Source organism: Trachemys scripta, chromosome 3, assembly GCF_013100865.1.
Source record: "Trachemys scripta elegans isolate TJP31775 chromosome 3, CAS_Tse_1.0, whole genome shotgun sequence".
NCBI classification, from domain to species: Eukaryota; Metazoa; Chordata; order Testudines; family Emydidae; genus Trachemys; species Trachemys scripta.
The window spans coordinates 149,496,579-149,510,050 of NC_048300.1; the positions used below are offsets into that span (position 1 = coordinate 149,496,579).

Consider the following 13,472-nt stretch of genomic DNA (forward strand, 5'->3'; position numbering starts at 1 on the left):
AGGGTTTGTGCTCTCTTTGTTGTTCTCTCTGGATAGAGAGAGACCAAGCAGGCAAATCGTCTCTTGAAAAGATACCTTGAAATAATACACAGAAATTGTAAGTAAAGGCAAGGAAATGTGTTAGATTATCTTTTGTTTTAGCTTGTGAATTTTCCCTATGCTAAGAGGGGGGGGGTTATTCCTGTTTTTGTAACTTTGAAGTTGAGCCTAGAGGGGAATCCTCTGTGTTTTAAATCTTTTTATCACCCTGTAAAATTACCTTCCATCCTGATTTTATAGAGGTGCTTCTTTTACTTTTTTCTTTATAATAAAGTTTTTCTTTTAAGAACTTTATTGATTTTAGTGTCCTAAAAATAAAGGGTCTGGTCTGTACTTTTATTAAAGGCAATTGGTTGGTATATTATTCTCAAGCCTCCACAGGAAAGGGGGTGAAGGGGCTAGGGTGGATATTTTGCGGAAATAGGAACTTCAAGTGGTCCTTTTCCTGAATCTTTGTCTAAATCACTTGATGGTGGCAGAAATACCATCCAAGGACAAGGAAAGGTTTGTGCCTTGGGGAAGTTTTTAACCTAAGATGGTAGAAATAAGCTTATGGGGTCTTTCATGCGGGTCCCCACATCTGTACCCCAGAGTTCAGAATGGGGAAGGAATCCTGACGGGACTGTGTCAAATGCTTTACTAAAATCAAGACATATCGCATTGACTGCTTCCTCCACATCCACTAGGCCGTTATCACTGCCAAAGTAGGAAATTAGGTTGGTTTGGCATGTTTTCGTCTTGAAAAATCCATGTTGGCTATTCCTTATAACCCTATTATCCTCCAGGTGCTTACAAATGGATTGTTCCATAATTTGTTCCAGTAGCTTTCCAGGAATTGGAATTAGACTGTGTGATAAATGAAGGGGGGGCATAGCTCCCTTTTATGGACACCCAGCCAGCCAGTTAGCTAGCTATACAATCCCTGTTAGTAGCTGTTCTCTACTCGCTTTACCTGTAAAGGATAAAAAAATAAGCCCATAGGTAAAAAGAAGGGAGTGGGCACCTGACCAAAAAAGCCAATGGGAAGGCTAGAACTTTTTAAAATTGAAACAAGACTCCCCTTTAGTCTGTTGTTTTTGTTTTCCAGAGAGCGGAGACACAGAGCAGCAATTTGTAAGCAGCTTTAAAACCAGGTATGAAAAAGCATTAATTCATCCCTCAAACCTACTTATCTGAAACCCCAGATATCTAAGTAAATCAGGGAATGTCTAAGAAGACACGATTAGGGTTATTTCTTTTATTTCTTATTGGCTTGTGGACCCCTTTGTGCTAACCCCAGATGACTTTGTTTTGCTTGTAATCTTTAAGTTAAACCTTAGCTATCTTGATTCTTAATTTTTGTAATTTTTTTTTTTTTTTTTTAAGATTTAGCAAAAAGCCTAAGTTTCAAATGTATTTTCTTGTTTTGGGGTTTAATAACATTTACCTTTTTTAATAACAGGATTGGATTTGTGTGTCCCTAAGAGGTTTGTGCATATGTTTTTAAATTAAATTAAAATTAAATTAATGGAGATATCCCATCTCCTAGAACTGGAAGGGACCTTGAAAGGTCATTGAGTCCAGCCCCCTGCCTTCACTAGCAGGACCAAGTACTGATTTTGCCCCAGATCCCCAAGAGGCCCCCTCAAGGATTGAACTCACAACCCTGGGTTTAGCAGGCCAATGCTCAAACCACTGAGCTATCCCTCCCCCCCCCCCCAGCTAATGTTGTTTAATTAGCTGGTGGCAACAGCTTTGTTTTTTCCCCTCAGCTCTTCCCCGGGGAGAGGGGGAGGGGGTAAAAGGGCATGAGGGTACCTCATAGGAAGGAATTCCCAACTGTTCCTTCTTGGGTTCTCAAAATGGGGAGTGGGGGTTTACACTAGGTTGGTGGTAGCATCTACCCATCCAAGGTCAGAGAGAAGCTGTGACCTTGGGAGTTTAACACCAGCCTGGAGTGGCCAGTATTAATATTTAAAATTCTTGTGGGCCCCCACCTTTTGCACTCGAAGTGCCAAAGTGGGGAATCAGCCTTGACAGGCTGAGTAGCCTATCATTCCCAGGGTCCTCTGTGTTCCTCTTTTTTTTTTTATGTTTGGCCTTCTCTAGTCTTCTGGGATCTCACCTATCCCCTAGGAGTTCTCAAAGATAATTGCTAATGGTTCTGAGATTATTTCAGCTAGTCCCCTAAGTATCCTAGGATGAATTTAATCAGGACTTGAATACATCTAACTTATCTAAATATTCTTTAACCTTTGCTAATAGCCTAAATAGACAAGACAGAGAAAACGTGGAAGAGAGGGAAACTAATGTACGAAAAATGAAGAGACTTGCCCAAAGACACACAGGAAGTCTGAGGCAGAACCAGGAACTAAACACAGATCTCCTGAATTCCTGTCTACTGCCTGAACCACAAGACCATCCTTCCTCCTCATTCTACTACTGTATTCCTAAACAAAAACTATGTTAAAATGGAGTTAAGGCTGAGAATACTTATAAGTAATTTAGTCTAAAAAAATTTCATGGATGTAGTAATTATCTTCAAAACAAGAATCATAACCCAGGAAATTCAGAGTTAAGGTTAAACTTAAAGCAAATTCCAATATCTTAAGATATAGATGTGCATACAGTTAAATCAATCAATCCCCTTGCATGCATCTGATGAAGTGGGTATTCACCCACGAAAGCTTATGCTCCAATACTTTTGTTAGTCTATAAGGTGCCACAGGACTCTTTGTCAATCCCCTTCACTCTTCCCTAACTGTGCATTTCTATACAGAGCACCTCACATTTTAAGGGATGATATTTTGTTAAAATCAGGATTTTCGTTTCTTACCAGCACAGAGTTTGACACATCTTTATATCATTTTAGATCACTTTTCCTACTGCAGTTCTGAGGTCTCTACTAGAGAATGCAGTGGCACTGAGTTAGGATTGTGTTTTTCAATTCAAGTTGTAAGGGAAAAAACTCTGTAACCTTCTATGCAGTCACATTAAGACAACAGTAGAGTGTTTGAAGAAGACGACACAGCCTTGCATTTACTGACTTTCTGAATAATAAAGATTTGAGACAGTTCCCATTCCCCCTATGATATGTTACGTGAAGCATACAAATAAGCCAGCACAACTTCTAGCTATGTTCAGGAAATGAATACCCAAAGTTGCTGCCAAAAAAAAAAAAAGTTACTTATTTCGAAGAACATCACTTACTGTAAGGGAAGTAACCCCCCCCCCCCCTTTTTTTTTTTTTAATTATTATAAATATTTTTTTCACCTTTGTGGACTCCCAACTGTAGAACCATACAGGAAAAGGGATACTGGAGTCTCAGAAAGGTAAAGATTGAAGGACTGTCTTGCCAAATGAAACATCAAGTGCTTTGTAAATGTATGGACTCAACTCCAAGTGGCAGCCTTAAGAAATCTCTACACTAGGAGTATTTTTAAGAGAAGTCACAGAAGTAGTCTGAGCTCCAGTAGAGTGAACTTTTATCAGACCAGAAGGATTACATTTAGCATTCCAATAAGAGAAAGTAATGCAACCGGAAATAACTCTTCCGGCATAGACCTCGAACAATCTGGATAAAACTCTGAAGGTTTTGTTTAAATAAAAAGACAATGATGCAGCAACAAGTAAGGAATGTAGACTTCTTTCACATCATTCATGTGGGGTTTTAGAAAATATATAGGTAAACAAGTTGTTTGATTAATGTGGAAATCAAAGACAATTTTAGAAATAAAACTAGGGTGAGACTGAACTGATACCATGTCTCTATAAAAAGCTCTATAAAGTGAACCTGACATTCAAGTCTGAATTTCCCCCCATTTTGCAGGCCAAAGAAACAGCAACTGGAAATGGAGTCCTCATAGAGATGATGCAGAGAATACGTGACTAATGACTAAAACGGTGGTTTCATTAAAGCAGCTTGTACCAAATGCAAACACCATGAAGGAGATAAGTTTTTAAAAGGATTAGTACACCTAAGACACCATTGGATGGGAACAGACCTTATAGTTTTGAACTTGGGAATGGGAAGCCAATATAACCACTAAATGAACTCTTATAGTATTGGAGAGGCCAGCTAACCTTAGATATAGCAGATAGTACAAAATAAATGGGCTGTCTGTAGAAAAAAGTGACCCAAGTGTAACCAATGCAGCAATGTCTGTCTGAGTTTGCAGAGAGCCTAAAACATTAGTTCTGAATTGTGAATTCATAATAAAAAGCATGAATTCTTTCTTAAAGTGCAAACCACAATACAACTTTAAATATGGAGCTGGCAACTGGTGCCTCCATGAGTATTGTCAGTTAACAAGGATTGATGGTATGGTATGGCGTCCATCTAGGAAATAAGATCCTCCTCATGACATATCTCCTCCTTGATGTTTTCAGACAGGTTACTGAAGGCAATAATCCAGGAGGGCCCAGAATACATTACAATCAGCCCACGATGCCTATAATGCAACAGCTTGCAGTGCTGTCTAAATCCTTACCATAAGACCTTAAAATGGTCTTTAAATACTTTAAATACTAAAATACTTTAAATGGTTCTAGGATTGCAGAGCCCATCACATAATTCCCACAGTGTATATCTAAAAGTTAATATATTATATTCTGAGAACTTTCAGTTACTGATGAAGAAATTTTCCTTTTAAGATGTTGCAGACTGTTACATTTTTAAACAGTCAGTAACCTGCAGCCATAATACTATTTATAGCTTTAATATTGTATATTTAAACTTCTTTTGTTTGTTTTTCATTTAGAAGCCCACATCATCTAATTTTCTCTTACCTTCATTTCCCCCCAACCTTCTCGTTTGTACCTGAATATCAAGTAACTGCATGACAATTTAGGACAACTCATGTACTTTCTAGTGGGTATTATATATTTTATAGCAATAAAGTAATATACAATATAGGTATTACCTGATTTTTGAAATTGTTAGGTTGTAAATTTGAATATATTGTATTATTTCATCTAAAAGGCGATCAGTCATGGAGTCAAAATCAGCAAAGGTATCATTCTGTAGCAAGGAAAAATAATTACATATGTTCCAAATACAGAGAGTTATTTTACATTCAGTATAAATTCTTATTCATCAAATATATAACAACTAAACCTACCTATAAAAACATGCTTACTAACTTTGATATCAGAACACAACACTGCAGCACCCCCCAGGTGGGTTTTTTTTGGAAGAAGGGAATAAACTGTCTGTACATAGTTTTAGAAGTACTTTGCTCTAAAAAGCATCAAAACTAATATTAAATAGTACCATTAGTCTAACCTCTATCACATATGCACAGTTCTCATCAGCTGGACAAAGAAAAGACAAACCACATATCCCAGATTAAGCCACACTGTATCTGAAATGATAATATGAGGCAATTTATAGTAAGCAACTGTAGAATTTACTATATGCACCTCTCTCCTATTTCAAAGTGTGAAAAGACAACCCTTATTTCAATCTTCGGCTCCTTCTCTACACTAATTAACAACAACAAGTTACAGTGGCTGTAGACGGAGATCAAACGAGTTGTTTCACCTTACATCCATTAATAACTGGCTATCTGAAGTATCTCTAGAACATGTATTGTAATTGGATACAAATAATATTAAAATGTCAACTATATTTTTTTCAAGCTAAAGTAATTTGAAAACTATTCTAAAAAAAAAAAATCAAATAAATTTAAGATTGGTAATTGCTACTGATTTATCATCATCATGCCAATATTGCAATGCAATGACCAAAAGAAAAGAAAAGAAAGGCTGGCTATTTTGTGGTTCTCAGATTCTGGTCCATGAAACATTAGCTCTTCTTTCTTCCCATCCTGGGCCTCACTCTTGTCAGCTAGGATGGGGAAAAATTAGGTGTGTTCTAGACTTAATTGGTTATTATGCTGAGAAGAAGAGAGGATTCCAGATTACATTACTATAACTCTGAATGCGCTGTAGAGTTGTATTAATTTATATAATAAGTATAAATTATAATATATATTTAATTTCAAGGTCATGCCAGTTTGTACAACTGCTTTAGTGTATAATAAAATTAAACCTCAGATTCTGCCATGGGATTCACTTGCATGGACCATTTTATGACCACTGAGTCTCCCTAATTACAATAGTTATCTGAAACGGCTAAGCAGTCTGTATATATGGATACTTCTGCAGGATCAGGGTCTATACAATACAATAATAATGGTAACTAAGAAAACATTATTTTTAAAAAATGTATACAATTTCATTTATTGTATGAAAATCCTTTTGTTGTTTACAAATACCTGGTTCCTCTCAGACATAAGAAAATCTATTCGTCCTCCAGGTAGTCCAAGCTCAATGTAAGTCTTCACTAATCTTAGATCTGCACTATTACCTTTAAAACAAACAAACAAAAAAGGTTAAAAGGTTTGCTATGACAAAAGTTATCTTGCTATTTAACAAGGTAAATATACTAATTTAGAAACAAAACAGACAAAATGGACAGACAGACAATTGCAGCACTGGCACTTGCCAGCAAACTAATGCAAGTTTTATATTTTACCATATCAAAATTAAAACTAATTAAGCCCTCTGATGCTGTAGTAGCAAAACCAAACACAATGATACAATCACAATCTACAGAAATGACACAAAGCTCAGTCATTTTGGAAAACCCAGGACTTAAGTAGTTAAGTTTTGGTGACTACGTATATAATATTTTACATTCCCTGGATGTTAAGCAAAAAGTACAACAATGTACTAATTTTGATAAAATTCAATTAAATGAACTCAGTCTGGGGGAGGAGTAAAGGAGGATTAGAGAATTTGAGGGATGGGAGAGAGGAGTAAGGGACCAGTTAGAAGTAGCACTACATAAGGATTAGTAAAGTAGAAAGGCAAAATGGATTATAGAAAAAGAGATTACTGACCTGTTCAGTAACTGTTGTTCTTCAAGATGTGTTGTACACGTCCATTCTACTCTTGGTGTCTGCGTGCCCTGCCGTTGGAAACTTTTTTCTTCTGTGGTACCCTTTGGGTGACTCGAGAGCCTCTGCTGCTGTGCACCACTGTGTACACGTATAAAAGTCAGAGCTGCCCCCAGGTCTCCCTAGTTTCTTTTTGCTGGAACTTCAAAGTAGAAGGGTAGGAGGGCGGTTTGTGGAATGGATATGTGTAACACATCTCGAAGAACAACAGTTATTTAAACAGGTTAATAACTTTTTTCTTCTTTGAGTCATTACACATATGCATTCCACTCTTGATGACTCACAAGCCATGAAACTCAGAGTCTATTTCAATAAAGATTGTAGAACTTGTCCAACTCTACCATTGTCACTAGTCCTAATGTGCATACATTCCTCTTCCCTACTCAAATGTGGCTGTGGGCAGAATACGGGTAAGTACATTGACTGGTTGATATGGAAAGAGGACACCACCTTTGTGACAAACTTCAGATGAGGATGCAGGTAAACTTTGTCCTTAAAAAGATCATATAGGGAGGCCCAGACATTAAGGCACACAGCTGTTCTTCTCTTGTGGCTGAGGTGATGGCAACCAAAAATGCCACCTTCATTGATAGAGGTAGTAGAGAGTAAGTAGCCAAAGGCTCAGATGGGGACCCATAAATCTTGACAACACTAAGTTTAGACCTCCTGGGAGAACGGGGTCTTGCACCTGATGATACAGTTTGACTAGATCTTTCAAAAACCTTATGGACATGTCATTAGAAAAAAAAAAAAAACAGATCAGTTATTCATTTTAGGGTGGAAAGTTGAAACAGCTGCCAGATGTACCTTGACAGAAAACTAACAGCTTAACCTTGATGGTTTCAGGTCCAATAAGTAATCTAATAGGTGTTAAATGGAGGAATGGGAAGGAGATACTCTGTAATGGAGAGACCTGTTGGAAAAAAATCTCCACTTAGAGAGATAAGTAGTCCTAGTAAAAGGCTTTCTACTATTTAGCAGGATCTCTTGAACTTCTTTTGAGCAAAACTGCTCTCTAATGTCTAGCCATGGAGCATCTATACAATTAAATGGAGAAATTGCAGGCTCTGGTGGAGTAGGTGATCATGATTTTGGGAGTGTGAGGGGGCGTCTGCCCCACACTGGCCTGTAAGGGGTGGGGAGGCTGTGGGGAAAGCAGCCAATAGGAGAGGGGCTGTGATGAGCAGCCAATCAGAGCCTGGCAGGCCCATATGAAAAGAGCTGAAGGGCAAGGCACATGCAGTTAGTTGCTCCCTGGAGCTTAAGGAGGGAGAACAGGCTGCCTTGTAGGAGGAAGAAAGCTAGCACCTTGGACAGAGCAGTGCTGGGCAGGATCAGGAGAGACAGAGAGAGAACTCCTAGCTGACTGCTAAGACTGGCATGCTGAGATCCTGAGATAAAGATGAAGAAGGTGCTGGAGCTGCAGGGAAGTGGCCCAGAGAAGTAGACTGAGAAGCTGGAGGGGACACAGCGTGTGGCTACCATCTACAGGGTCCCTGGTCTGGGACCTGGAGTAGTGGGCAGGCCCAGGTCCTCCCCTCATCCCCACTGAGGACGTGGCTGGACACTTGGACTGCAGTACATTCCCCCAGAAGGGGGGGGGGGAGCACAGAGTGTTGCACAGCTGGAAGGCTCTGTCCTGAAGAGGATGCTATGGTCCTTGGAATGACATGGGTCCAGGCAGCAAGACATCACAAGAAGGCGGCACAAGTCCAGCCAATCAAGGGAGGCAGGGACATGAGAGGTTATCCTCATCACTGTGTCTAAATTGAGACAGCTCGGTGAGTACACTGAGACTAGCCAAACCTGAAGAATTCTATGGGGCAGTCTGGTGTATTGAACCATGTATGTCCCAGGAGCCGCCAACAGTTTTGTACTTTTGTGATTTGTTGAGCTTTGAGATCTATAATAACTGATCAAATTACCTGATACTTCGATTTCAGAAGAAAAGTTCTGGCTTGATTCAAGTCTAGTACAGCCCCCATAAACTCTATTCTCTGAACAGGGATGTGCCAGTCGGGGACCTCAGAGGAAACTTCTCTGCATTGACTAGCAGTCCCAAAGCAGTGAATGTTGACTACATCAGAGATACACTGAACCACACCTGCAGTCTGGATCAGCCCTCGACAAGCCAGTTGTTCAGATAGGGATAAACTTGGACTCCTGATCTTCTGTGGAAGGCAACTACTACTGCAATAACTTTTGTAAAGATCCTGAGAGCTGCTGACAGATCAAATGGTAGTACAGTGAACTAATGATGATTTTGATTCACCAGAAATCTGAGGTACTTCCTGTGAGCTTGGTTGGTTGCCACATGGAATTAGGTATCTTTTAAGTCGAGAGCAGCATACCAGTCTCTAGGGTCCAGGAAAAGGACAACAGAAGCTAGAGTGACCATGCAAAACTTTATCTTTAAGAATCTGTTGGGTTGATGCAGTCTAAAATTGATCAGAGACCCCCCCCCCTTTGCTTTCAGGATCAGGAAACGGGGAATAAAACCCCTTTTCTCTGTGGCAGCGTGGAACCTCCTCTATGGCCCCAAACTGAAGGAGAGATTGTACCTTCTGGAGGAGGAGCTCCCTGTGAGAGTAGTCCCTGAAGAGGGGGAGGGAGGGATAGACATAAATTGAAGGGTATATCCCACTTCCACAGTGCTCAAGACCCAGTGGTCCAAAGTAATTCAGGACCAAGCACTGTGGCAGTGGGACAGACTGTTTGCAAATGTAGCAGGAACAGGGTCTGGAAATATGAGGTCCCCGACTAGCCCATCAAAATTGCTGCTGACACTTACCAGGTATCTAGAAGGGCCCAGAGCTGGAGCTGAAGCAGCATAAGGGTGAGGCCGGCACCTATAACTTCTGGACTTCTCTGACGGAACAGATGAGGATTGGAGTGGGAAAATGGTGCATCTACTGAGGATGATAGTGCTTTCTGATTGGGGCAAGACTGTACAAACCCATGGACTTCAAAGTAGCACTTCAGTCCTTAAGCCCATGGAGCTTCCTGTCTGTCTGATCTGAGAACAAAGAAGGACCCTCAAAAGGCAAGTCCTAAATAGTATTCTGCATTTCACAGGGGAGACCAAAAAACTGCAACCATGAGGCTCTCCGAATGGCAACTGCAGAAGCCATGGTCCTAGCTGCTGAGTCTGCCACTTCCAGGCCAGCCTGCACCAAAGTTCTCATTACTAGTCTGCCTCTGTTCTCAGGGAGCAGCTCTTTGAACTTCTCCATGGAGCCCCATAAATTAAAATCATAATGCCCCAGCAGAGCCTGTTGGTTGGCAATTCAAAGCTGCAATTCCCCACTCAAAATAAAACTTCATGCCAAACAAGTTCAGTTTCTTTGCCTCTTTTGATGGGGAGGAAGGGGGGGAAGAAGGGGGTGAGCCTGATGCGCACTCCCATTAGCCGCTGTAACAACTAGCGATTCTGGAGATGGGTGGGAATAAAAGATAGTCAAACCCTTGGGAGGACACACAGCACTTTTGCTCTGCATGCTTTGAAGTGCAAGACAATGAAGATGGGGTCTGCCATAGTATCTTTATAGGCTCTAATATCACCTCATTGATTGTCAGTAGCACACTAGGTGGACCTGTCACTGATAAAATGTCAATCAGGTGATGAGAGGACTCCCTGACCTCCTCGATCTGAATGCCCAAGTCTAAAGTCACACTCTTTAACAATTCCTGGTAGGTCTTGCAATCATCAGTAAGGTGTGAAGTTGCCTCCAAGGAAACAAACTTCTCCAGAGAGGATGAACATGAAGCCAAGACTGGAAGTAACTGAACTTCCGCAGGCTGCGCCTCGGCTTTCTAAGCGCCTCTTCTTGACTCTCAGTACTAGGCCCAGACACTTGAGATGGATCAGCTTGGTGCAAGGACTAACCCACCTGGATTAGGGCACAGAGTAGGCTTGACAAGAAGAGGATGTAGAAGTGCGGGGAACCCCCATGGGTTCTAAAATGGCCAATGATAAGGAGCCAGACTCCAGTGACCTCCTGGCCATGTTCCCAGATGATGGAATGTGGAGAAGGAGATCTAGGTGGGGACCGGTAGATCCTGCTCTGAGGCTGAGAGATATAAGATGCCACTTTTGAGTCAGATGAAGAGGCTTCCCCTTCCTCCAATCATGGAGGTGCTGCTCCAGTCGATGCCGGGGACTGGTGCAGAAAACTTGGCGATGGGCAGAGAGTCGCAATCATTGCTGGCTTCCCCTTAGGACAGTACTGATGAGCTGACTATCTGGGAAATAAGCAGCTGGTGTAGTACTGCATGCTGTATTGCTGGCGTTGGTGTCAGATGTTTCAGTAGTCCTGAAGGATGCGACTCCTGAACCACCAGTGATACCAGTACTCAGAGGCAGAGTAAATTCCTTGCTGCTGCCAAGGCCTCTGGGGTAGTTGGCACTGAGATCGTATTTGTCTGCTGCAATGCCGCTGATATTGACACTTTTAGCACTGGACTCGACGGTGTCTTCTCCAGCACACAGCCAATTGTGCTGAATTAGACACTGATTTAGAGGAGGCGTGCTTAAATTTCAGTTGCACTCTACTAGACTGCCTCTCACCCCTCTTTCCATGCTTGGAGGGTAGAGGTCTTCCCCTGGTCAGATATTCTTTGGAAGATTTATACTTCTTCCGAGGCACAGGTGAAAGAGTCCCAGGACTCCGACAGTTGTGGAGGTGCACTTCTAACTGAAGTTAAACACTTGACACCAGGTTGGACCAGGATAGCTCCGAGGATGGTCTGAGCACCACCTCCATCAGCAGCAACTTCAGCCTAGCCTCCTTATTCTTTGTTGTCCTAGGCTTGAATTCCTGGCAAATCTGGCACCACAGTATTTGCTCCTCCCTCACATTTAAGACAACTACAGTGTGGGTCGTACACCAGCATAGGTTTTGAGCAGGAGGCTCATGGCTTAAAGCCCAGCAACCGGGGCATGCCTCAGTGCCAGCAGCAGAACACATATATATATATACACACACACATATAATATTTTGTTTTTTTTTAAACAAAACAACTAACACTTTCTAACTATAACAAGTACTAAACTACAACTATACCATATATACAGAGCAGAGACCCAATTGTTTTGGCAATGAACAGGGGTTCCTCCAATGACCATCATGAGGGAGGCCGAGGGCAGCTCTGCCCTTTATACCTATACGCAGTGGCACACAACAGCAGACGGTGCTTAAGCTGCCCAACAAGTATCACCGAGGGAAAAAGTTTTCTGACAGCTGTTTGTGGGCACACAGACACCAAGAACAAAATGCACAAGTGCAATCACTTGAAGAATTACAGATATGTTGGGCTGGAAGCGACCTTGAGAGGTCTTCAGAGTCCTTCCCCCTGCATTAAGGCATGAGCAAGTATATCTAGACCATCCCTGACAGATATCTGTCTAATCTATTCTTAAAAACCTCCAATAATGGGGAGTCCAAAAAACTTCTCTTACTAGTCTATTCCAATACTTAACTATCCTTATAGTTAGAAACTTTTTCCTAATAACTAACCCAAAGCTCCCTTGCTGCAGATTAAGCTGATTACCATACTTCTTTTCCTACCTTCAGTGGGCATAAAGAACAATGGATCACATCCTCTTTATAACAGCCCTTAACACATTTGAAAATGCCGCCTCAGTCTTCTTTTCTCAAGACTAAACATGCCTAGTTTCTTAATCTTTCCTCATAGGTCAGATTTTCTAAACCTTTTATCATTTTTTGTTGATCTCCCCTGGACTCTCTCCAATCTGTTCACATCTTTCCTAAAGTGTGGCACCCAGATCTGGACACAGACTCCAGCTGAGGCACCACTAGTGCAGAACAGAGCAGGACAATTACCTCCTGTCTTGGGACTGGTCTACACTGGGGGGGTGGGGGTGGGGGGATCAATCCAAGATACGCAACTTCAGCTACGCGAATAGTGTAGCTGAAGTCGAAGTATCTTGGATCGAATTACCTGGGGTCCACACAGCGCGGGATCGACGGCCACAGCTCCCCCGTCGACTGCGCTACCGCTGCTCGCTCTGGTGGAATTTCAGAGTCGACGGGGAGCGCATTCGGGGATTGATATATTGCGTCTTAACGAGACACGATATATCGATCCTGGATAAATCGATTGCTACCTGCCGATATGGCAGGTAGTGAAGACATACTCTTATACAACATTCCTGTTACTACTCCCCAGAATTAAGTAAGCATTTTTTGCAACTGCATGATGTTATTTGCTCATATTCAATTTCTGATCCTCGATAACTCCCAGATCCTTTTCTGCAGAACTACTGCCTAGCCCATTATTCCACATTTAGTGTTTGATATTTCTTTCCTAAGCGTAGTGCTCTGCACTGGTCTTTAGTGAATTTCACCTTATTGTTTTCAGACTACTACTCTAATTTATTGAGGTCCTTTTGAATCCTAATCTTGTCATAGAGTCATAGACTTTAAGGTCAGAAGGGACCATTATGATCATCTAGTCTGACCTCCTGCACG

The 13,472-nt window shown here is 41.5% G+C and overlaps 1 protein-coding gene across 6 annotated transcripts in view; it reads right to left on the reverse strand.

Annotated features, from left to right (window-relative positions):
* FAM135A (family with sequence similarity 135 member A) overlaps positions 1–13,472 on the reverse strand; it is a 151,261-nt gene that overhangs the window by 25,131 nt on the left and 112,658 nt on the right. For all 6 annotated transcript variants that reach the window (XM_034766221.1, XM_034766223.1, XM_034766219.1 and 3 more), the window contains 2 exons: positions 6,298–6,389; positions 4,942–5,039 (listed from right to left, as the gene is read on the reverse strand). In XM_034766221.1, coding sequence (XP_034622112.1) covers positions 4,942–5,039; positions 6,298–6,389 — 190 coding nt within the window. The remainder of the gene's footprint in view (positions 1–4,941; positions 5,040–6,297; positions 6,390–13,472) is intronic.